Genomic DNA, 25,666 nt, shown 5'->3' on the forward strand with positions numbered 1-25,666 from the left:
CATCTACCAAATCCCCAACACCCTCTGCCTCTTTCTGAATGTTTTCTTCACCTTCTCGCCCAGAAACCTGGAGGCAGCTCTAACTGAAAACTGAAACCTGCTTCCCCAGCCTTCTCAAGAGGCGGCTGTTTCTTCCCTCCCACGTACCACATACCACAGAGCCTAGGGGTGGAGTGGGTGTCTTTCATAGTCCTCAATGCTGCTGACAGACAATTCTCCTCCCTTGCTCAAAAACCCCAGCTTTTCTGGAAGTCCATGGCCTGAAACTATACTACCCACTACCCTCCTGTGGCAATCATCTGCCAGTCTCTCAGGCTCTTCCTCATTTGCAGCAGATGTTAGTGCCCAGCTCCCTCACTGGCTCCCTTTCCACTCTTCTCCTTCAGTCATTCTTGGTGATTTAGCATCCATGTGAAGTGTGTGCTGAGCACCTTAGCCTCCTACTGCCTTGACTTCTCACTCTCAAAGCTCTCCTTCTCCATCCACCTCAGCTACCACTCCCACCTTTCTACCCTGTGCACCTCATTGCCAGTGACTGCACAACCTCTGAAATCATTTCCAGCATCCCACTTTCTCACCACTTCCTCCTCAGCCAGCTAGCCTCCACAACACTTCTTCAGCTCCATAGGTGCCTCTAACTCAGAGGCCCTAGCACTATTTCTCTGTCCTCTGTCTCTGTCAGAGAACTGGCAAGGAATAGATAGCCCATTCAAAAGAATTTAGCTGGAGAGAGTTTAATGAAGGGCTTATTCACAGAGGAGTAGCAGGTTGATGAACCAACAAGGGATGGTGAAGTATCTGGGGAGTAAGAGCATGGGAAGCTATTACAACCAACAGCCTGAAGTGGCGGGGGAGAGAATGAGGTCCCTGGAGCCCACTTAGAGCTGAAACAGTAACAGAAAAGCTACCTGACAGAGGCAGTGACCACAGGAGAACAAACATAGTCACTGTTGGAAACATAGTAAGGCAAGGAGGCATGATGGGAGTATAAAGAAATCCCCAAACCCACTGACTTTTGGCTAGTGTCTTCCACAGACTTCCAGTCCCATTCCAATGGGAAATGAAGGGCAAGGGAGCCCCAGTATTGCAGTCTGCAGACATTTGCCTTTCACAGCAGAAAAGGGTGAACTCTCAGGGCAGAGGGTGATAGTATAACAAGCATGACCACCACCTCATGGCCTTCACTTCATCACCCCTGCCCTCACCCTTGCACATCCTCCACATCCTTTGTCATACTGGCCTGGCAAAGTCCAACTCTGCCTTCTCCATACCTGTATCCAAACAGGGAGATATGCCTAGAGGAAATTATGTGACTCTGCTTACCAGTCTCACTTTAAATGTATGGCCCCAAATCTCAAGTGGGCCCTGCTATCTGATTACATCCCTTTAATCCACTCACCCTCCACAGTTTTACTCCATTCTCTTTTCAAATACCATCACACTATCTCCACTCCTGATGATTTTGTTTCCTACTTTACGGAGAAAGTAGAAACAATCAGAAGCAGACAACTTCATCTTGCCATTATCAGCCTACCCCTAAATTCTGCCCTCTCTCTGTTTGCTGTGGGCACCCTATCTTGTCACCGTGGTCAGCTGTGCACTAGATGCCATCAACTCGGAGCTGCTCAAGGACTTTGCTTCTGCAAGGAACTCCTGTAGAATAAATCTTTCTTATAGTTCATTCTCACCTGCATGCAAATACATCATAATGTGGCTCATCCAAAAAGAAAAGCAAAAGCCTTCCCTAGACCTCTCTTCACCATGTGCCCATTACTCTGCCTTCCCTTGCAGGGAAATCCCCTCAGATGAGTTGCTTATATTATGCCTCCATCTTGCCATTTCCCAATCTCTCTTCAACCCACTCCAGTCAGCCATTTGTTTCTACCATTTCAACAGAAAACACTCTCTTCAAGGTCACTAGTGACTCCATAAGAGTTAGGGTCCTAGCAGAAGCAAATGGCACGTTTAAATTGGGTGATCTGGGGAAATTTGTATAAAGGCACTCCCTTCAAGGGTGTGGGTACGTGGGCACGGGTAAGAAAACGATGAATGATAGTGCAGTACCCCAACGTTATAAACAATAGGGTCCCTGAAGGAGCAAGAAGGATAATTACCAAAGCTCAAGAGAGATTTGTGGAGAGAGGGTCTCCTGACAGAAGCAAGGACCTTCTGCGGAAGATGGCAAGAGTGCAGGGTAGGAGCCCACAATCATGACAGCACTGTCGCAGTTCAAGGACTCATCATCTCCATCCAATGTGGAAATCCTCAATGGGTAGTCTCTGTGCTGGAGCTCCACACACAAGACTGGCCAAAACTTTCTCAGCGGCACTTCAGTCTGAGGCGCTTCCTGCCTGATCCTTCTTCCTTCCTTTCACAGGGATCAGATCTACATTACAGTCTGAAGGCTTTCCCTGTTGACTCTCCTCCCCTTTAATTTTCACAAATGTTATTGCCAATAAGTCTCTTATGCTTCTAACTCTGTCTTGGCATCTATTTCCTGGACAACCCAAACTAACATAACCAAACAACCTCCATCTTACCAAACCCAGTGATTGCTGGGCACAGTGGCTCACGCCTGTAATGCTAGATGTCCCAGCACTTTGGGAGGCTGAGGCAGGTGGATCACGAGGTCAGAAGTTCGAGACCAGTCTGACCAACATGGTGACACCCCGTCTCTACTAAAAATACAAAAATTAGCCAGGCCTGGTGGCGCCTGCCTGTAATCCCAGCCACTCAGGAGGCTGAGGCAGGAGAATCACTTGAACCTGGGAGGTGGAGGTTGCAATGAGCTGAGATCATGCCACTGCACTCCAGCCTGGGCGACAGAGCAAGACTCCATCTCAAAAACAAATAAACAAACGAACAAAAAAACCCAATGGTCATCTCAAGTCCTATGGCTGGCCAGAGTATGATATGTTTAAGCAGTTGGAAGAAGACCAATGTGATCTTCTCACAAAGGAGTGAAAAATCACTAGATTTTGAGGTTTGAAAGGACCAATTTCAGTTTAAAAACTGACATTAGTAGAGCAATTCATTTCCAAATGACCTAGAACACTTCTATTGCACCTTGCACTGTCTCTTTGTAAATATCCACCACATTGGTCATTGTTTATTGTCTGTCTTCTATTCAGGCATGAGTTTCAAGAACAAAGACTAAGTCTGTCTTGTTAATAATTATATCCTACAACTCAGGACTTGCTTGGTGCATTGCAAGTCTTCTTAAAATATATTTAAAATGAGTAACTTTGTAGAGTCATATATCATTTTTATATTTGTTTCTTAGTTAAACTATCTTAAGGTTTTATTCTCGTTTATGTGTGGTATTTTTTATTTTCATTCCCTCAATAAATATTGACAACTAAATATTTGACAGTATAGCACCAGGTAGTAGGAGCTGGAAAAATGAAATGACTCCCAGTTCCTGAGGAGCACCAGTCTAGTAGGAAAACAGACTTGCAAACAATAGAAGATAGTATGATTACTGCTAAAATGAAATTATGTACAAAATACAAGTGAGTCCTCATAGACCTAAGTGTAAGAGCTAAAACTATAAAACTCTTAGAAGAAAACACAGGAGTAAATCTTTGGAATCTTGGGTTAGGCACTGATTTCTTATATAGGACAACAATAGCAAGTGATTAAAGAGAAAACAGATAAGCTGGACTTCACTGAATTAACAACTTTTGTGCTTCAAAGAAAACCATCAAGAAAGTAAAAAGACAGACTGAAAAAATATTTTCAAATCATATATCTGCTAAGATCTAGAATCTATTTTTATTTTTTAAAATACAGAACAACATGGACGTATAGAATAGATATTTTTAAACCCTTACAACTCAATAAACTTTAAAAATTAATCCAATTTAGAAATGGTAAAGGATTTGAATAGACATTTCTTCAAAAAAAAGATATACAATGGCTCCCGAGCACCTGACAAGGCTAGTAGTCAACATCATTAGTGCTCAGGGAAATGCAAAGCAAAATCACAATGAGATACTACTTCATACCCACTAGGATAGATAAGATTAAAAGACAGAAAATAACAAGTATTGGCAAGGATGGGAAGAAGTTGGAACTCTTACACGTTGCTAATAGGGTGGGAAATGGTGCATTCACTACGGAAATCAGTGTGAGAGTTCCTCAAAAGGTCAAACATAAAGTTGCCTTATGATCAGCAATTCCACTGCTAGGTATATACCCAAAAGAATTGAGTTCAGACAAAAACTTGTACACAAATGTTCAACTGATGACTAAGATATGCTATATCCATACAATGGTATATTATTTGGCCATAAAAAGGAATGAAGCGCTGATACATGTTACAACATGGATGAACCTTGGAAATATTATCTTCAGTGAAAGAAGTCAGTCACAAAAGACCATGATTCCATTTATATGTAATGTCCAAGCTGGCCATGGTGGCTCACAACTGTAATCCCAGTACTTTGGGAGGTGGGAGAATTTCTTGAGGCCAGGAGTCCAAGGTTGCAGTGAGCTATGATCACAACACTGTACACCAGCCTAGGCAACAGAGCAAGATCCCATCTCGAAAAAAGAAAGAAAAGAAACAACGAAAGAACAAAAAGAAATGCCCACAATAAGCAAATATAGAGAGGTAGAAAATAGATCAGTTGTTGCCAAGGGCTGCCAAGACTATGAGGGGAAATGGAGAGTTACTGGTAATGTGTACAAGGTTTCTTTTAGAGGTTACAAGAATGTTCTAAAGTTATATTATGGTGATTGTTGCACAACTTTGTAAATATACTAAAAACCACAGAATTGAATATCTCAAATAGCTGAACTATATGACATAAATTGTACTGCAATAAAACTATTGCAAAAATGCAATTGAATCATAAAAGATAAATTGCTTAGGTCACAGAATTCAGTGAAGGTTTTGAAGAGGTTATATGTAAATGAGACATGAAGGAACAGCAGGAACCTGCTGTGTCTATGAGAGGAGAGGAGAAAACATTCCAGAGACAGCAGCACACGCAAAGGCAGGGGAGAGCATGGGAAGACAGCATGCCACGGCATGTACAGTCGTCCCTCAGTCTTCACAGGGGATTGGTTCCAGGACCCACGCAGATACCAAAATCCACCCATGCTCAGATGCCTTATATAAGATGATGTAATATTCTGATGAGAAATATCCTAAATCCTCCCACAGACCTCCAATCATTTCTAGATTACTTATAATATCGAACACAACATAACTGCTACATAAATAGTTGGCTGTACTATATTGTTTAGGGAATAATCATGGGGTGGAAGTCTGTAGATGTTCAGTACAAAGACAGTTTTTTTCTTGAATATTTTTTACGCCAGGTTGGCTGAATCCACGGTGTATGCGGCACCCACAGATACGGAGAGGCAACTGTATAGTGTGTGTAGTCAATAATGCTGGTACAGAGATTACGGCCTGCAGATGCAGGGCTCCAGTCTGTCGGGGTAGGCAAGGACCAAATCAGAAAGGGCTACTTCATCATGCTAGCTTTCCACGAAGGAAAAGGAAAAACTTTCTGTCCGTTAGAAGCATCATTCTAGCATAAACGTTGAAAGGTGATCTGAAGGGAAATGAAACTAGTGATTGCCCAGAAGGAGGAAAATAATAATCACTGACTAAATTTATAAAGCCCTAACTCCCAGCTAAGCAGTTTCCTTTAATCATCTCATTTCATTGCTAAAATGAGCACTATAGTTACCCCTACTTTACAGATGATATCCACAGGGCTTGCTCCCTCACCTCCTGCAGGTCTTCAGGCAAGTGTAAGTGCCTCACACTTTCCTATTCCCCTTGCTTTATTTTTCTCCTGGATGCTCAACTCAGTTTAACATCTGTTTCACTTTTGAAATCTTGTTTAAAGATTCTCTCCCTCATAAGAATAAATTAATTTGTATTTCAGTTCTATATCCCCAGTGCCCAGGGCACAGTCAACCCTCAGTAAGTACATAAATGAATACGTTTTTAAAAATGAGGAAATGGGGTCCCATAGAGATTAAGTAACTTGTCCTTGATCATACAAGTAATAAGTGGCAGAATTCTGATTTAACAAGCCACATTCTTAAACCACTAAGTGGTTACATCAGAGTTGTAATATTGTAGGCAAGAGGCAAGTCCCCTCGGACTGTGGTAGTGGAGAAGCGGGGTGATAGGACTGCCCCGGGCTGGTGATGACCGGATGCGGAAGGGCCCTGAAAGGGCTCAATCTAGCATGACTTTGGTTTCTACATTTGGCTCATGGGTAAACAAGAGAGCAATTCTTCAGGAAAAAGAATACAAAGGACTCCTGGTTTGGGCAAAACGATAAGACGAGGACGTGCCTTTTCCACGATCTTTTTCAACTTTTTGATTACTAAAACATGTTGTTAATTTAAATATACGTGAAGCCAGTAAACCCAAACTGATCCCTTGGTCTTCAGTCTGAGGCCAGTGGGGGATGGGGGTAGGGATGGGGACGGTGACGGGGACAGGGATGGGGGTGGGGATGGAGAGGCAGACCAGAATACGGTCAGCTTTTTTTTTTAAGTTAGTCCAAACTTACAAAGGGTAGAAATAAGTCCCCGGGAGTGCTTAACTCTAAGGTTAATTTTTTAAGGCAGATGCTAAAACTGGAGAATACACCGTACCCCTGTGGAGTCAGGTAGTATTGGTAGTTTTATATTATCCTGACGGTGGCAGTCACTTGTAGAAGTGGCAGTGTGCAACAGGCCACTGACACCCAATCCCTGGGTGGCCAGGAGGGCGGGAGAGCACCCGGTCGCGGTCTCAGGCTGCTGAGCAGAAGGAGGAAGCTCGCGCCTCAAACGACTCCCAAACCCGGGCCCGGTGCGTAGCAGGGGCGGGCCGCTCACGTTCCAGCAAACTCGCCCGGCCGCGAGCCAGCGGCCTCCGGTCCCCAGGTGGCGCTGTGGCCTCGCGGAGGAGGCCGCGGCACTAGCGAGCGTCGTCTCCCTGGTGCGCATGCTCGCCGCCGCTGCGGGCTGGCTGTTTTTTTTGTTTGTTTTTTTTTTTTCTTTTTTTTTTTTTTTTTTCTCCCGGGCGGCCCGGCGGCTGCGTACTGGCTGTGGGATGGGAAGTGAAGCCCCAGCGAGCGGCTGCAGCGGGGCCGTGAGGAGCAGCCAGGGGGAGGCGGCGGCGGCGGCGAGTCGGTGAGCAGCTGGGAAGAGCAGAGCCGGGGCGGAGCACCTGCAGGCGCGGGCGGCGGCCCCACCATGGCGATTCGCAAGAAGAGCACCAAGAGCCCCCCGGTGCTGAGCCACGAATTCGTCCTGCAGAATCACGCGGACATCGTCTCCTGTGTGGCGATGGTCTTCCTGCTGGGGCTCATGTTTGAGGTGAGCCCGCCCCGAGCCCCAACCGCCTGCTCCGCCACCCCCTGCCCTGGCCCGGGCTCCAGCTGCCAGCCCCGGCTTCTCCGCCCAGGACCGCGGGGGGCTCGGGTCCGGGGTAGGTGTGGACCCCCTAGTCCCCGAGGTGCAGGCCTGCCCTGCCCCGCCCCACGCCGGCGGCAGCTCCCCAGTGGCCGGCCCGGGGATGTAAAGTCCCGGTGGGCCTCATCGCGTCCCGCAGGGGGGTGGGGACCGCCGCGTCGCCCCCTTCCTGACCCGCCGTCGCCCCCTCCCGCCGGCTGCGCGGCGTAGTTCCTGGTTCCCGCGAAGGGTTACGTGGCAGCCGGCGAGGGGCCGGCGGGCGGGCGGGGGCGGCCCCTGCGCTGCCGAGCTGGCTCGGGGCGGGTGGGCGGACTTGGGGGTACTGCCAGCATCGGCCGCTGAAGCGTCAGCCCCGCGAGGGCCGAGGAAGGCGGAGGCCCGGCCCCAGGGTCTGAGGAATGCCGGCCTGGAGGCCACAGGCCCGAGTGACAGGGGGGCCCCCCGGTAGCTCCGAGATTGGGGTGAGCGAGAAACCTGAGTCGGGCATCTGCTTTCGACTTGAAGGGCGGTGGCCGCCGGGCACCGGCACAGTGGAGGCACGCCGGATTGTTTTAATTTCTGTTTTTTCAACTGGTATTATTACCAGTTAACGAACTTTTTGCCCTGATGCTTTAAAGAAACAAGGTCTGATGGATAAATCGAGGTTCTGAACAGCGGTGCCAAGGAGTCGAGTAATTTTGTTTCTTGAAGTAGGAGAGGATAGGAATGTCAGGAGTGTGTAAATTCTCTTCCCACGTATCTAGTATTTTGATGGCTTATTTAACAGCTGTTGAACGTGGATGATAAACTTTGCAAGGTGAACGAGTAACATCCTACGTTTTTCCCCTCTCTTCTCAATACACGCGCTCATTCCTTTGCTTTTTCCCTTAATTTTTCTGTGGAGCCCTTATGTCTCAGTAAATATACAAATTAGTTTGCTCCTGCCTTGTTTTGTCTCCTCTCTCCTGCATGTAACAAGTGAGAGTAGAGATTTTGGAGTATTTTTAAGAGTCTGTATTTCCAGAGTCTAGGATAGTGCCTGGGACATAGGAGTGCTTAAAAAAATATGAGCGACGTTAAGAATCCTTGAGAAAACCTAATGCAGTGACATTACCAGTGACCAAAAGGTGAATACATTTTTTTTCATGGAGCCTTTTTTTTAATTTTAAAATTAAATAATATTTTAACCTTATTTTCGCCTCTCATCAAATGGGCTTTTCTGGATCTAGATACAGATATCATTTACTCCTGATGGTGTTGTGCATGTTTGAAACCACTGCTAAGGATGTAGCAGGTATAGTTAAAGGGTAGGTAGAAGGGAACTAACATTCTCAAACTTTAAGTCTGGGCTGTGCCACCTACTTCCTGGGTGCCCCAAGTCTGAGTCTGAATTTTTCTGCTCTTTATAAGGAAATAATATCACCTGTACTCTTCTCCTCACAGCCATTTTTTGCAAGGTTCAGATAATATGGTGTGAAGGTAAATACAGTGCTAGGCCTGGTGCGCTGGCTCACGTCTGTAAGTCCCAACACTTTGGGAGGCCAAGGTGGGAGAATCACTGGAGTACATGAGTTCGAGACCAGCCTAGGCAACATAGGGAGAGCTTGTCTCTACAAAGGATTTTTTAAAAATTAGCCAGGAGTGATAGCACGCACCTGTGGTCACAACTGGGAGGCTGAGGTGGGATAGTTACTTGAGCCCAGGAGGTGGAGGCTGTAGTGAGCCACTGCATTCCAGCCTGAAGGACAGAGCAAGACCCTGTCTCCAAAAAAAAAAGCCCAACGCTAAACATTTGTATTCACTTTCTGAATTTGATACTTATATATACTTTCTACTTTGATCTTAAAGTGATACTTTAATATATGTAGTATATTCAATTTTATGTAACTTGTCATAAACCATCTCCACATGTTAAGATTTCCTGACTTTAAAAACATATTTTAGGGGTACCGTGACCTGCAAGGTACATTTGCAGTGCTTTGAATGAACTGAAATATAAATCAGAAATTCTGACACATAGTATAACTTTGATTTTATATAAACTATTTTACATTCTCTTACTATATTTCTAGGGAAGTCCACCACCTATACCTTGCCTCACATGTTAGTGATTTTTTTTAACAGTGGATTTTCACCTTTATATAAATTTGTAAAATTTGAAAATCTAAATAGACAAAAATACTAGAGGTTTTTTAAGTCAGTTCAAAAGTGAGCGTTAAAGTGATACACAAAAGTGAAGTTTCTGCGAGTTGTTCCTTTTTCTTACCATATGTTAAGGTGTTAGGATTTCAAAGCATGTTATCTATATATAGGAATGTGTAGACTAGGTTAGTTTTGCTATTCGACTTTTAAAACAATAGCTGCTGAATCTCAAAATTAACGTAATTATAGAATTACAGTACTTGTGCTAGAATAATAGAGAAATTGATTTTTTTTTGCAGAACTGTTAAGCCTGTTGTGCAGATACATTAAGGAAATGTCAGAGGATTTATGGTGAAATCAACAAAGAAATTAACAAAGAAAGAAATACTGTATTACTAGCCAAAATGAAGAAGCAATGCAGATACACTATAAAAGCATGGATTCTGGAGCTGAAGGGATTCATGTTCAAGTTAGGGCTCTGCAGTTTGCTAACTGGGTGACCTAAGGCAGCTCAGAACTGGAGTTTCCTCATCTGCAACATGGGGCTTATTGGGTTAGTCTGATAATTAAATTAACCAATATGTATTAAGCCTAGTTCAATGCTTGGCTTGCAAGAGGCATGCAGTAAGTGGTAGCTATTATTATTCTTTAAAAACTCACCAAAATTGGGAAGTAGAAAACATTTTTATGTGAGAGAAGGGCCTGGAATCTCTTTAGTTAGCATCTAAAGAGATTATACATACTGAAAAGGCTAACAAAGTAGTCTGTTTGGTGGTAATGTAAGAGTTTAATTTCCAGGGAACTTCACATTAATCAAAAATTGCTTGTAGATTTTAGAATCATAGTTTTATTACAGTCAGTATCTGTCCACATAATTCAAATCATAGTATACAATGAATGGCTTCATATTTGAGTTAGGAAAAATTGAATGGTCAAAAAATGTTAGGGATGCTTGGGAAGCTTTCTGAAAGTGAGGATGTGGAGGAGGGGTGAAAAATTAGGGGTTCACAAGAGACGTATTTCTTTTAAGGAGTGTATAAAGGAAATATATTCAAAAGGAAAGATATTCAAAATCTGCAAGTTCTTTATGCCATACAGATTTTGGGGATGTTTACAGTTTCAGCCATCTTGAAACAGTTTTCGAGGTTTGGGGGATTTTTTTCTTTTTCTTTCCTTTTTTTCTTTCTTTTCATGACAGGTAAGGTTTTCAGGTCATAACAAAGTTTAAGGGAGAGACACATCTCACATATAAGTGTGAAACCCCAATCATCACATTTGTGAACTACAAAAGGGTCTCTTTTTTTTTTTTTTTTTTTTTGAGACAGGGTCTCGCTGTGTTGCCTTGGCAGGAACTTGACCTCCTGGGCTCAAGTGATCCTCCCCTCTCAGCCACCTGAATGGCTGAGACTACAGGCACGTGCCACTGAGCCCCACTGAAAGTGGAATTTGATATTCAGAATTGTCTTTACTTTTCAGGGATCCACTCCATGTAGTAGTCACATCTTCCTCTAAAACAAGGGCAAAATAGTTAACATCTCTATATAACAAGAAAAGATACCAAACCCCAACTAGCGACACTTAATTAAAGAAATGTTATTGTATTCATGACATTGTGTACAGCATAGAATTAGGTAATTCATTTCAGTTTCTGGTAACCTATTTAAAATGCATCTGAATAAGTCTCATTTCTTTTTTCATTTTTCCATTTTTGTAACTGGAGAGCAGTACTGTAAATGTTCAAAACTGTCATAAACTCAGGTATTTTTACTTTTGAGTGCATTATATATCTCTGTAGCCTATTTATATTCTAAACTAACTTATCTTACTACTAATTAATTGTGGTGTGAGTTTAACTGAAGCAATGCTAGCAGGGTGTGAGGCTTAGGAGGCCTGGAAATGGCTGGGAGCATGACTGCTGGCTTAAACTTGAAACTTTTTGGAGTGTGTAGTTTACATTTTTCCTCTTCTACTTAAAATCACATACTAAACCAGCTGGAGGCCAAATTTTAATTTTATTTGGAAGCCTGGCTAAAAGGATAATCTAATTTTTGCTGCTTTTAGAATTCGATGCTAAATTTTTCTTTGAAGAATCTCATTTGTTGTTTGTAAAGGACTCTTTTTGAGACGGAGCCTCGCTCTGTCACCCAGGCTGGAGTGCAATGGCGTGATCTCAGCTTGCTGCACCCTCCGCCTCCTGGGTTCAAGCAATTCTCCTGCCTCAGCCTCCCGAGTGGCGGGGATTACAGGCACCCGCCACGACACCCAGCTAATTTTTGTATTTTAGCTAATTTTTGTATTTGTATTTTTAGTAGAGACGAGGTTTCACCATGTTGGTCAGGCTGGTCTTGAACTCCTGACCTCAGGTGATCGATGCACCTCAGCCTCCCAAAGTGCTGGGATTACAGGCATGAGCCACCGCACCCGGCCTGTAAGGGACTCTTTAACAAAGTGTTCTTAGGTGTGACAGTGGTGACTTCATATTACAAACTGGAAACAGGTATGTGGAGTATTTGTGTGTAAAAGAGATAGAGTGTGTGTGTATATATATAGTTTTTTATATATATATAATGTGTGTGTATATATATTGTTTAGACTGTGTGTATATATAGTCTAAACAAAGATAGCAAAACTAAATGAAATGTAGTGACCACTCAACTTTACTAAAAATAATCACAAGAAAGTAGTGTTGCCCTGGAGACTCATGTCATCATTCTGCTCTAATGAGTCCTTGTTAATGACCCAAATTTTAATAGAGTAGCCTCAGTAGCCTTTTCAACTCAAGAGACCTTCATATCTAACCCAGTTGAGCAACTCACTTTACTGGCCGTATCCTGTGCTTTGTCATGCAAGCCTGACTTCTTCCACTTCCTGAATTCCAGGATAGCAGAGTTTAGCTACAACCTACGTTTTGTTCACCTCCCTGGTTCTAGTCATAAGTGGGTTCTCTACCTAGTCCAAGCTGTTGTGGTACCGTAGCCCCCTTTCCCTTTCTCCAGTAGGTTAGCCCCGTCATTGTTTTGCCTTTCTTCCTGCAGTCTTTACTCCACTATTGGCTTTTTCTATGCCTCTCAATTCCCAGAGAGAGTCATACTTATGCTGGTAGATAATATTGCAAATCAAAGGTTTCTAACCTCAGACGTTCGCATCTGGGATCTTTTTACTTTCCCTGGCCATCTCCTTTCCCTATGGGAACTATTTAAATAGTCATCATTCACATCCCCATTATGCTTAATATGTGACATTGCTTTTTTCCCATACAGGGAAAATAAAAGTTTATCAAGTGCGGTTTTCCTTATTTTCCTGTCTTTTGAACTTATCTGTCCCGTCCATTACTGCCTTCTTCCCATCTAAGAGGAAAAGTTGTTCAAGAGTGCAATAGTCCTTACAATTCTGTTCCCTACCATATGCCTCCATCCATTGTTCTTTTCTCTGGTGCCTTCACTGTTGCCCCCACACAAGCTCAATCTGTCCTATCCTAAAAACAACATAAATTTTGACCTGGCATCTACTGGATACCACTTTGTGCCTCTGTGTTCTTCAATCCACTGCGATGCAGCTCCTGCTCTCACTACTTAGTTGGAATCACTCAAGCCGTGACCACTGATGACTTCTTTAATTGTCCGGTCTGTTGTTCTCTTTCCTCCCACGTCTGTTTTGAAACTTTGACTTCATTAACTACACCTTTTAGAAATGTTTCCCCTTTGGCTTTTGGGACTCCAAGCTCTCTTTATTTCTTTTTCTGTCTCTCTGACCATTTTTTCTTAGTTTCAGGGACTTGAAGATTTTGCTTTTTTCCCTGTTCTCTCCATAGGTCTGATGTTGTCCTACTTCTCTACAAATACTGTGCACTCCCCATATATGATTTATGTATTTTCACAGCTTCAGCTATTATCTGTAAAAAGAGACTCCGAAATCTTTATTTAAGCTGGATTCTCCCTACTGAATTCTAGACTTAGGTTTTAGCTGCCTTACTGCACATCTCGCAGAAATCTCAGCTGTAGGTATCAATAAATAACCTTGTACTCTTTCTTCTAGCTTACCAAACCTTATTTTGTCTTCTGAGTGCCTCTCTATCCCACAGTCACTGTCTTAGTTCAGGCCTCATTATCTTTCATGTGGTCTCTTGCAGAAGTTTCATTCTTGGGTGCATGCTCACTCCGGTTTGTACTTTAACTGATATTTATTCAGCGATATTGATTAATTACCTAATATGTACCAGGCCCCTTGCTGGGCTCTGAAAATCTAGTGATGAGTGGAAACAGGCATGGTCCCAGTTCTATTGGAGCTTACATTCTAATGGGCGAGACAGAAATTATTAATATAATCAAGCCAGAGTATGATTTTGAAGGAAAGGAACACAGTTCTCTGAGATAATCTAACAAAGGAAATGACCTACTCTAGGAAGGCAGGGAGACTTCCTTGAAAAGGTGTGATGCAGCTGAGATCTGATGGGAAAGATTTTCCAACCGTATTTTAGATAGAACAGCATGTGCAGAGACCCTGTGGTAGAAGGTGCTGCAGGAGGCAAGGGAGCAGTAGGAAGTGGTCTGAGATTGAGGCTGCAGAGGCAGAGGGAGGAGTCAGACCATGGAGTCCTGTGGTCACATTCTCCTAGAAAGATGGGAATCTAGTGAAGGATTTTTAACGGGTAGGAAGGGGGATGTGATAATGTGATCAGAAAATCATTCTAGTTGCAGTGTGGAGAATGGATCTGAAGGGGCCTGGGAGACCACTTAGCAGGTCACAGACAGCAATCCTTCTAAAAGGCATAAATGAACTTTCCCATCCTCAAAATTCTCCAGTTGTGCAAAAATGAAATCTAAACTACTTAACTCAAAAAACAGTCCTTTCTAGCACTCAATAATGTTTCTAGTCTTTTCTAACACTTCGTGATGTGCATCCTATGCCTGGCCTTGTGTTCACTGCTACTTGACCTTGCCATGCTCTGTTTCTTCTGTACTGTCCTCTTCATCCCCCTTTGTGAACCTAGGGAACACCTATTTTCCAGCAAAGCATAACTCCTTCATTTCATTCTACCCCAGAAAAAAAAACCAACAAAGCTCATTGTTTATCCCAAGTACCCACAGTGCAAGCTATTAGCGCTTATTCTACAGTATTATAACAGTTTGTTTACCTATACTCTTCACACAGTGGAGCTCCTTGTCATTAGGGATTATTTTATCCATCTTCATCTCCTCCTTTTTTGTCTAGCACTTTGCCTGGTGCCTGTAAAGATTGGGTAAGCATTCCATTTTTCTGTTCTGACCAATTTACTTTTACCAGTAGTCAGGTCAGTTAAACAGTTACTGACCACTTAACTATGCTAGGTGTGTGGGATACTAACACACCCACACCACAGACACTATATTTGATCTGCTTTTCTCATGCTAACTGTGCATCCTTTTATTTTATTAATTTATACTTAAAATTTGTCTTAATAGGAACTTTTTATTCATTGTATAGGGCTAGAGTAGAGAATCATTATTTGTCAAATAACTGTTTTCTGGAACTGCAGAAAATGTCTTTTGAAATCTTAAAGTTAAGAATGAATTACACAATCTTACCTAAACCACAGAAGAGTATTCTGGTGAATTACATTAACTCCTTGGTAATCAGTAATTTCCATTGTGTCTGTCAGGGTTCCACAGGAACTAGAGGGCCATTGGTGCTTCGATTTAGGGACAGATTTTGTAAAGTTTTTGCCCCTGATCTGTTATTTGGGAGAGGGTCACAAATTGACTTGATCTTTTTTTCCTTCTTTCTAGATAACGGCAAAAGCTTCTATCATTTTCGTTACTCTTCAGTACAATGTCACCCTCCCCGCAACAGGTAGGTAATTTACACTAAGAATTTTCTACGTAAATAGAAATTCAGATGAACAAACTTGGAAATTTTTATGAATACTAGGTCCTGCATTATCGTCAGAGATCTCATCCATGATGTGACTGAATGTTATTTTGATCATTTTGTGATACAAGATCTGATGTTTTTGATTAACTTTACCCTCTATATGTTTTCTGTTTACTATATATTTTTGTGAATGGACTTGAAATTCCATAAAAGAATTTTGTTTTGCTTTCTCTGCCTTCTGATTTTTTCCTAAGAAAATTATAAGAAAAGATATTTTTAAAATTTGTTTAAATGTCATTGTTCATTCAAGGCTTCTAAAAGCACAATGGCAGATTTAGTTTTTCTGCAAGTTACATTTTGGACCTGTAATAGCAATCCTTCTAAGATTATTTTCACTTTGTCTTGTGCTCTACTTTTAACAATTATTTTGATTCCAGAAAATGTGTTCGTAAACTCTAGGAATTATCTGGTAACAGCATCCAAACTATTAGGTTTTATTTCTAAAATGTTATTTCTTAATCTATGTAAAAATTAGGTGTTTCTTAGAAGTTGATTGTAATTTAATACAGTGATATAATTAACTAGCATGGGCGAGGGATGGGGTATTCTTTGGTTTAGGCAGTAAACCTGCACAGTTTTTTGTTTAAAATGTAAGATAATGTAGTATACCCCATTTAGTTGGTGTTTTTTTTGTTGTGGTGGTGGTTTATGTGTATATTTTTTAGAGACGATAGGGGCTTGCCAAATTTGCCTAAGCAGGAGTGCTGTGGCGTGATCATAGCTCACTGCAGCCTCCGGCTTCTGGGCTGAAATGATCCTCCTGAGTCAGCCTCCCCAGGAGCTGGGACTACAAGGGCACACCATCATACCCAGCTAATTTTTCAATTTACTGTAGAGATGGAGTCTCACTGTACTACCTAGGTCAGTCTTGAATTTGGGCCTCCAGCAATCCTTGCCTCCCTAAGTGTTGGGATTACACGGTTGAGCCACTGCACCTAGCCCCTGAGTTGGGTTTTTGTTCAGTTATGTTTAGTTCTGAAAATATTTAATTTAGTGATTTAGTTATCAGGTTACTCAAAACTACAATACTGTTTTGAAATTTGAATTTGCGAGAGAAGAATAAAGCTCTTTTACATATATGTTCCCCATAAACGTAAAGTTTGAGAATAAGTGTCATCAATTCACAAGTATTTGATAAAGATTTGTTTTTGAAAAATTATAGCAATTGTAAGGATTAAAAACAACTTTAGTAGTTGCCTTTATCTCTGCTGCTTATAGATCAAAACTAAATCAAATACAGGTCAAATCAGCTTTTCCATCAGAATCATAATTTAGTGTATAGTTTGAAAGTAGAAGTAGAAAGTTTCAAAAGCCTTTTGCAAAAAATAGGTCAATAGGCTAAGTATAACTTTATCAACCTAATTTATACCCCTGTGATAATATCAGTTTATTGAGTGTGGCCTCCTCTTCCCTCTTTTTTGGTCTTTGGTGGCTGTGACTAACGTGTCAAATCTTTGTAAGTAATTTCTAAAGCTTTAGATTTCTAGATAGTCTTGATTTTCATTGCCCCCCTAAGACTCAAGATGTCCAAGACCACGTTATTTATGATGTTTATATAGAACTTTTTTATTACGTTATTCTTTGTTTCTATAACTTGTACTTAATGCTGTTTTTATAACCTTATGTATATTTTTGTGTATTTGTGTCCTTTTTGGTCTTCAGAAGAACAAGCTACTGAATCAGCGTCCCTTTATTACTATGGTATCAAAGATTTGGCTACAGTTTTCTTCTACATGCTAGTGGCAATAATTATTCATGCCGTTATTCAAGAGTATATGTTGGATGTAAGTATGCAGTCTTGGAAATCTATACCTTATAAACTACTAGCTCTCCATAATCTGATAGTCATATATTAAATATAATTTATAATTTATTCTTAATTACTAATGGCTGTTTTTATTTTTAGAAAATTAACAGGCGAATGCACTTCTCCAAAACGAAACACAGCAAGTTTAATGAATCTGGTCAGCTTAGTGCATTCTACCTTTTTGCCTGTGTTTGGGGCACATTCATTCTAATCTCTGTAAGTATGTCATTCATTCTCATCTCTTTTAAGTATGTCATCTTAGGCTGTTGTTCTCCTTCCTTATCTAAGATTAGGAACTCTGCTAATGAACTAGCATAAGTTAAGAGTTTCAGTGATAAATCTCTTTTAGGTATTTTTTTATACAGAAAAAAATCTAAACTATGTTTACTGTTTCAGAAAGACTTATTCATTTTTAGTCACTCTGAATGTTACTTTTATATCTTTTTTTTTTTTTTTTTTTTTTTTTTTGAGACAGGGTCTTGCTCTGTCACCAGGCTGGAGTGCAGTGGCACAATCTCGGCTCCCTGCAACCTCTGCCTCCCGGGTTCAAGCGATTCTCCTGCCTCAGCTTCCCAAGTAGCTGGGACTACAGACACACACCACCACGCCCAGCTAATTTTTGTATTTTTAGTAGAGACAGGGTTTCACCATGTTAGCCAGGATGGTCTCAAACTGACCTAGTGATCCACCCACCTCCGCCTCCCAAAGTGCTGGGATTACAGACTTGAGCCACCATGCCCAGCCTTACTTTTATAACTTGTTGTGATTTACAGATACCTCTGTATCAGCAAAAAGCATTAAGATGTGAGTGATACGCCTACTAGGTTACATGAGTTGTAATGTTCACAGTCATTTCCTCCTTTAGAAACAGCCCCAGTGTTTTCCAAGCTTCTTAAATGTTCTATAACTTTTCAGTTATGGCAATCAAAACCTTTAGTTATGTCACTATTACTAATGAGAAAAAGGCAGTATTTGCTTTAATGTTAGTGATAATAATCCCTTAAATTTATATGGTGTTCCATACTTTACATACTTTTGAGTTTGTCAGACACATAATTCTTTTTAATCACTATATTAGAGATGAATAACAGGAGTTTTCCAGGGTAAAGGACTTCTTGTGGAGGTAGATTAAAATTCAGCTTTTTATTCCATTGCTCATTCGATTTTACTCTACTGCTTTAATAATACTTTATAGGTAATATGTAAATTTTAGTTTGAAAACTATTATAAATTTTTTTTTAAAAAACCATAAAAGTTATACTTCTGTGGGAAAATACTCTTACAAAAATCACTTTAGATTTTATTTATTTTTTAATCTTTTTTTTTTTTTTTACGTATACAGTAATTCTCTCTGAATAGATCTGATTATCTAAGAAAAAAATTGGGGCAGTATTTTATTGATGTAATTCCATAAAACTCGGTAGTGCCCTGATCCTTTGTCTCCTGTCAGATGCTACAAACTTTTCCTGAAATCTTCGGATTACCCAAGACAAAATTCTTCTCTCCTGGTCGCTATTGTGCCTCTTATTGGTGGTTTTATGTTTGTCTACGTGTATTTTTATTCTACGGGATTGAAAGATTTTTTAGGGCCAGGAATTGTTTCTTACTTGATTCCATATCTCATTTATATCATTGATTTTCACTTTGCTCAAGTAACCAACTCAAATTGGATTGAAAATAACTAAAACAACTAAGGAGTTTGACGTCAGTGGACTCTTTGCAATCTACTGTGGGGAACTGTAAATGTTTGAGAAATGAAAGTAATATCGTATTTTCCAAGAAGTTTGCATTATGCTCACAGGTTAATTTTTGTATCTTCTTTCTTAGGAAAACTACATCTCAGACCCAACTATCTTATGGAGGGCTTATCCCCATAACCTGATGACGTAAGTCATTTTTAGCAGCCCTTTCTTTGTTAAGAACCACGGTCATGTCGCTATTAATCAGAATTCATTGTTATTCTTGTTAGGACCTTAGGCAAATGCATAAAATAGATGAAAATATGTCTTTGACAGTCCCACTGCCATAAGAAAAAAAAAACACTGTGTACCTTTTTTTAATGTTTCTATTCTAATCTTTTCAACTTCTTTGTAAGCTTGAGACAACTGATTTTAACATAATCTTAATTTGGTACTCGCTTCTTTTCCTTTCTTTTCACTTAGCCTTTCTCCTTTTTATGACTCCATCTTCTCTATACTTTTGCTCCTTTGGTTTTTCCACACCCTCTGTCTCTTTTGACATCTTCCCTTCTTACTCTCTTCTATTATAAACTTCTTGAGGTTCGGGATTGTTTCTTTGTTTATTTCTCTAGTTTGTACAGTGCTGCTAGGTTAAAGTGCTCAGTGGTTACAAAGACGTCTGAATAATTCATTATTGGAGCCCAGCTCTAGTACAGCTATTCTATATTAATTTTCCTTGCTACTTTAGCCTGTATTGGTCTTTCATATCCCCAAATTTGTCATTTTGGTAGATGTTTTATGTAGTGTCCATATATTGTTTTGATTGTTCTATAATTGTCTCATTTTTGTAAGTCTTGCATTGTGCCCATAGCCACTGAGACTATATGTGCCTTGGTAGCAGTAAAAATTATTTTATATCCTTCATTGTGCCGGGTACGGTGCAGGTGCTTGTCACCTAGACAGTATTTAGTAAATACATTGTGATGTGAGAATTGGAGAAGGGAGAAGATACGAAGGAAAGAAGAAATAACGTGACTGTGGATATTTTAAGTCCAGCAGTAGTACCCACTCTACTGAATCATACTCTGATTTCTAAAGTTTTATTAGTTCAACGAACTTTGTAAATATTGTATTTATGTGGGACCGTATTCCCTCCACCCCCACTGCCGAGAAATTAGATTGGCTTTGTGTTTTCTATTTTAGACTTCTGGAGGAGAGGGAGAGGGGAGAAAAAGAGGAAGCAGAAGGTCTAGAGGAATATAATGTCAAGAGAAGAGTACTAGTTCTAGACTGATTATGATATAGCTCCTGGAGAGCCCTGGTATGCTTTATTCTGACTCTCTTTAATCCTAGCTCTGCCTCCATTTATTTGGGGCTTTTTCCATGTTCCAGCCAGGTACAGTTACCACATTTGCTAAGAAAAAAAAAAACAGAGGGTATTTGAAATTGAGATTATTTCAATTTCAAGTGATTATTAACCTATGAGCCTTTGCTTTTGTGTCAGTCTTTTTCCCCTTCTTGTCTTGATGAAACTGTGTAGACGTGTGGGTTATGTTTTCAGTAGCTAACGTGATATAATAGTCAGTATTAATGAACTAATAGGGGCTCTGACTCCTCTCTGCTGGCTTACATGTCAATAGCTTTCTGCAGATAATATCTTTGCCTGCTGTTTAATCCAGGGATCTTGTCCAGTGGTGGGACTGTCACAGGGAAATGGGGAAAGCAGTTGTTGAAGAGTTGTTTAAAGGTGCACAGATACTGTATGGAATGATAACACAAAGATAGTTACTTAGTATATCCTGATTTCCAGTATTTGTTTACTGTTTTTTAAAAAAAATTATGCTTTAAAAGATTCTCTTCATTTTCTTGTGTTGTACAGGTTTCAAATGAAGTTTTTCTACATATCACAGCTGGCTTACTGGCTTCATGCTTTTCCTGAACTCTACTTCCAGAAAACCAAAAAAGTAAGCTGGGATTTTGTAGTGTTAAAAAAATGTCTTGTCTTTTTTTTTTTGAAAAATTTTTCTAAAATTAAGTATTTCCTTACATGTTTGCCCTTCCTCCATTCTTCTTACCTAAACTCTTACCCCATCATTCTCCCACCAACCCCCTTTCTACAAAGCCTAAAATCCTTAAGCATTTTTTGGCAAAAAAAAAAAAAAACACCTTCAGTCAGTACTTTAGCTTAGATTTTTTACGTTTGATATGTTAATGTCTTGTCTTAAAATTATATTAGTGGTAATGTAAATTAAAATTTAAACAAATTTTTAAATGTAATATTTGTTTTATCTTACTGATATTCTTAGCAAATTATTTGACAAGCGAGCTAAAAAGGATTAGTCATATTACCACTAACAGTTCTGTGTGTAAGTCCTAAAGCAAAATTCAATATTGGAAAAAAAAGTAAAATATATTTAAATATTCACTAGCAAAGCTTCTCCTGAAATGGGTAGAGCATTCCCTTTTTAGCATGTGGGAAGGATATTTGTTTGTTTTATTTGAACAAATACGTAAACAGCTGGAGCACTGCAAAATCCTACTTCCTAGTTTTACCCTCAGTGCTTCTGAAGTCAGGTTTCCATGCTATCACAAAAGTCATTTTCTTTACCCTGTCTCCTCTGAAGCCAGTATTGGCTCCCTACTATTTTAAACTAGAGTAATGCTGCTCAACTGTGCCCTGAGAGTTTCTCCCATGGCCACTGTCTTCCGGGGACCTCTTCCTCTGCTCGCTCCTTATGCTTCGTGCACACTGATAGTCTCTAGTTTTGTAATCCCAGCACATCACTTCTTTTTCCTGGAATACCTCTTCCCTCGGATAAATTAATCAAGTACTTTCATTTCCCTTTTTTCTGGTGGTTTTTTTTGTTTTGTTTTGTTTTTTTTAATTCTCATATATGAAATCCTTTGTGGGATTTTACTTCAAAATAATACCAGGTGAAGGAAAGTAAAGAGGGATACAGATGAAACAAGTTTGGTCGTTTATTAATAATGATTGAGTTATGGGTATGTCAGAATCTTTTCTGTCTGTTGTATATATGTTTACATTTTCCCGCATTTAAAATGTTTTTTTGTTTTTTTAAATCCCCTTTGACAAATCTTCTGGAGTAAAAGTGTGACAGCCAGTCTGGTGACTAGTTTATTTATCTTTGCCTACTCAAAAGCCATAAAACACTATTTTTATGTGTGCTACAAATAGTTAATTCATGGACTAGGCACTTGGTTTGCTACTGTTTCTTGTCTGTGTTCTGTGTATCTGTCGTCATTCGTCATTCATGTTGTCTGCTAGGATTAGAAAACAGCACCAAATTAGAGGCCATATGCTATGGCACTTAATTTCTTTTTATGCTGATTTCTTTTATAAAGTAGATTGTTTCTCCAGCTATATTGATTGTAAGGAATAGGATGAAGATCTTCTATTTTTAAACGCTTCACTTAGAACTGTCTTCAGATAAAATTGTTAGACCCAGATTCCAGTAGCCCTTCCATGTTTAGTAACCTCCTAATGTGAACGTAGGTATTGTGGAGCTGTACTGTCCAGAATGGTAACTACTAGTCACATCTACGTGAACATAAAAAAAGAAAAGCGAAACTGACCTTTTTGTCCCCACTAGCCACATTTCAAGTGCTCATTAGCTACTGTGGCTAGTATGTACCATTTTGAACAGAGGAGATACGGAACATTTCCATGATTGCAGAAAGTTCCGTTGGACAGCGCTACTGAGAGTATCATAGTTTCTTGATGTCTTAGTAGCATGGCTCAGATATTTAAAGCCTTCTTCAGGTATTTGTATACTTAGGAACAGATACCTCTGGATTTCATTATTAATCCATGTCTATATCTTGTTCACTGACTATGGTAAGTAAGGAGGGACATTTCAAAGTAACTGTTCATTTTAGTTCCTGAAACTCTTTTCTTATCAGTTCCTGCCAGATGGCACTTCTCCAGAAATGCAATCTAATTTTTATGGAATAATTTGCATAACTTAGAACTTAACTGAAACTATTTTTAACACCTGCATATGACAGTTGAAAGTAACTGTTTCAAGTAATTAACATAATTTGAAAGTAGCAGCTGCATATGTGTTGAACAGTTTCTTAAAATTTACTCTATGAAAATTATTTTTGGAACTCTTTACTGGAAGAAACTAGTACAGTGATTGTTTTGAACCAATCATACAGACAAATAGGAAAGAAAGGAACGCTGTTAGTAGCAGTTCAAGAGGTGTGTTAGTCACAAAAAACTTAGTTTCTTTCAAGGAGAAAACTTAAATTATGTATACTGTGTATATAAACAGTTATCCCTTTTGCCGATGAGAAGATTCAAAATATTTCTTAGACATCTTGAATATATGAGCTTTTAGGGAAGTCATGAAATAGCCAAATGTTTCTAATATTCAATTTTAGTTTAATTATACATACGTATAATTATTTGTACATATAATTACATATCATATAAAGTATTAGAAATAGTATTTTCCCCCTTCCTACTTCATGAAAGTTACATTACACTTTTCATATGCAACTTTGATGTTAGTATCTGTCATTCATCATCACTAGAACCACTTTTTTTAATCTGATGACATTTTTTCCACATCATAACATCATCTTCTGTCTCACTGGTTCCTTTATTAGACCTTATAAACCTTTAAAAATGACATTGATTGAAGTTTTCAGGTGTATGTGTCTTACACAAACATTTGTTCAAGATAATTAATACAGAGCTCTATAATGCAAGAGCTTTGTAAAGATTTAATTACAAGATGTACCATCTGAGGTTTGGGGGGACATCTTTGCCTTATATTTGGGGCATATATGTGATATTCAGCTTTGTTTATTTTTCAGTATAGTGTAGTCAAGAAATGTGGTTTTTTTTTAAATAAATTTTTTAAAGTATGTTATATTTTTTAATAAAAAGATACTGGAATAACAACTGAAAATGGCACTTGAAGTTATTTATGATTTTAGAATTTGCTATGATTTCTCCCAGTCTTCTCTGTTCTCTCCCTTTCCCCAGAACCCATGTAAATGGGTCCAGAGACCATGCTGCTGGTGCTAGGCAAGGCTTTGTTGTTGGCCTCAGACATGTGAATACCGTGCCATCAGGGCTGTAACCCCAGAGGAAATGGAGAACATTGCAGGAGGCTGGCCTACCACAGGGATGCTAAAAAGTAGCCATTTTCTAGATAAAATTTCTCATTTTAAAAATCATGGTAAGCCAGACATGGTGGCACACACCTGTAGTCCTGGCTACTGGGGAGGCTGAGGCAAGGGGATGGCTTGATTCCGGGAGTTTGAGACCAGCCTGGGCAATGTAATGAGACTCGTCTCTAAAAAATAAAATAAAACTCACAGTACACTACCCCTACTTCCATGTATTTTTTGTAATCATTTGGGAATACCTTTATCTAGGGTGTGTGTTAAGTTAGCCACAATTCCTACCACCCCTTGAGGTATTCTACTCATCTCTTTTTTTTTTTTTTTTTTTTTTTTTGGTATTATTGTTGTTGTTATCCCCATTATACAGAGAGATTAATTAGCTTGCCTAAGGTCCCTCGGCTAGTAAGTGACACAAGTATTTAACTACCCATTCTCTTACTCATTTTTACTTTTTCTGTGGTAGGCTTTGAGTGTACAAACACTGTTTTAGAGACACTGGTCAGTTGGTGCAAAGCTGAATGGACCATTACTTAGAAAAAGGTTTCTTGATAATCCTATCTTTTTGAAAGCAATAGATACTATTTTTAAAACTTTTGCATAGGCATTTGATGGTTGTGAAGATGGAACCTAGTGATGGCATTTTACCCTCTATTATTACTGACTCGGTTGGCTATCAGAAAGGTAAGGCTCCTGGGCACAGTGGTGGGTGCCTGTAGTCCCAGTTACTCAGGAGGCTGAAATAGCTGGATCACTTGAGCCCTGGAGTTGGAGGCTACAGTGCACCATAAATTCACCTGTGAATAGCCACTGCACTCCAGCCTGAGTAACATGGTGAGACCATGTTTCTATTTTTTAAAAAGAAGGTACGGGGCTAAGATACAAAGTTGAACCTGAACTTAGGAAAGAAACTCTATGGATTTGTCCTTAGCTAATGTCAAGCACAACTGTGCTTCATCTAATTGGGTTGAAATTTAAAGATAAAAGATCAGAAATGGAATGGCTTTTTGAAACTTAGTTTGTTTGTAATTTGTAATAGTGTTTTTAGTCTTGTCAGAGAAGAAAAGAGTAGGCAGCTTAGGTTCTCTGCTAATTGACCAGTGTCAATTTTAAAAACTTAGTTGGATTTCTTTTAAATTATAAAAAAAAAAATTCCTCCTAAGTAGTTACATTGCATTATGGTTTTTCCAGCAAATTAGTTTTTTTTTTTTTTACATTGCTTACTCAAGTTTTTATGCAATGAAATGAGTTTAATCAACAGTTAAAAACTAAAAAGTTCCCCTCATAAGTTTTAAGGGTTTTCTTGGTCTGTTTTCTCCTCTGAAATTTGGAGCATTGAGTAACACATATGAAAGAATGTGGCAATATTTCTTATACCTAGTCATTTATGTGGCCACCTTCCTGCTTTGCCATATTCACATACTACTAATTCATACTTTTGACAGTTTAATTATTAAGGTATATTAAATAACAAACTATTTTGGGTTTTTTGTTTTGTTTTGAGACAAGGTCTTGCTCCGTCACCCATGCTGGAGTGCAGTGGCCACAGTCACAGCTCACT

General features: G+C 39.7%; 1 protein-coding gene and 1 non-coding gene across 2 annotated transcripts in view; one reads left to right on the forward strand and one right to left on the reverse strand.

Moving 5' to 3' along the window:
• The first annotated feature begins 6,954 nt into the window (after positions 1–6,954).
• TRAM1 (translocation associated membrane protein 1) overlaps positions 6,955–25,666 on the forward strand; it is a 392,129-nt gene continuing 373,417 nt past the window's right edge. The window contains exons 1-6 of the mRNA XM_073018618.1: positions 6,955–7,338; positions 15,321–15,384; positions 17,128–17,249; positions 17,372–17,488; positions 19,100–19,158; positions 20,831–20,916. Coding sequence (XP_072874719.1) covers positions 7,216–7,338; positions 15,321–15,384; positions 17,128–17,249; positions 17,372–17,488; positions 19,100–19,158; positions 20,831–20,916 — 571 coding nt within the window. The 5' untranslated portion in view covers positions 6,955–7,215. The remainder of the gene's footprint in view (positions 7,339–15,320; positions 15,385–17,127; positions 17,250–17,371; positions 17,489–19,099; positions 19,159–20,830; positions 20,917–25,666) is intronic.
• On the reverse strand, positions 10,743–10,849 carry LOC119624983 (small nucleolar RNA U13). The gene has a single exon (XR_005241142.2). It is a non-coding gene; the product is annotated as a small nucleolar RNA U13 (small nucleolar RNA).

Source organism: Chlorocebus sabaeus, chromosome 8 (genome assembly GCF_047675955.1).
Source record: "Chlorocebus sabaeus isolate Y175 chromosome 8, mChlSab1.0.hap1, whole genome shotgun sequence".
Classification (NCBI taxonomy): Eukaryota; Metazoa; Chordata; class Mammalia; order Primates; family Cercopithecidae; genus Chlorocebus; species Chlorocebus sabaeus.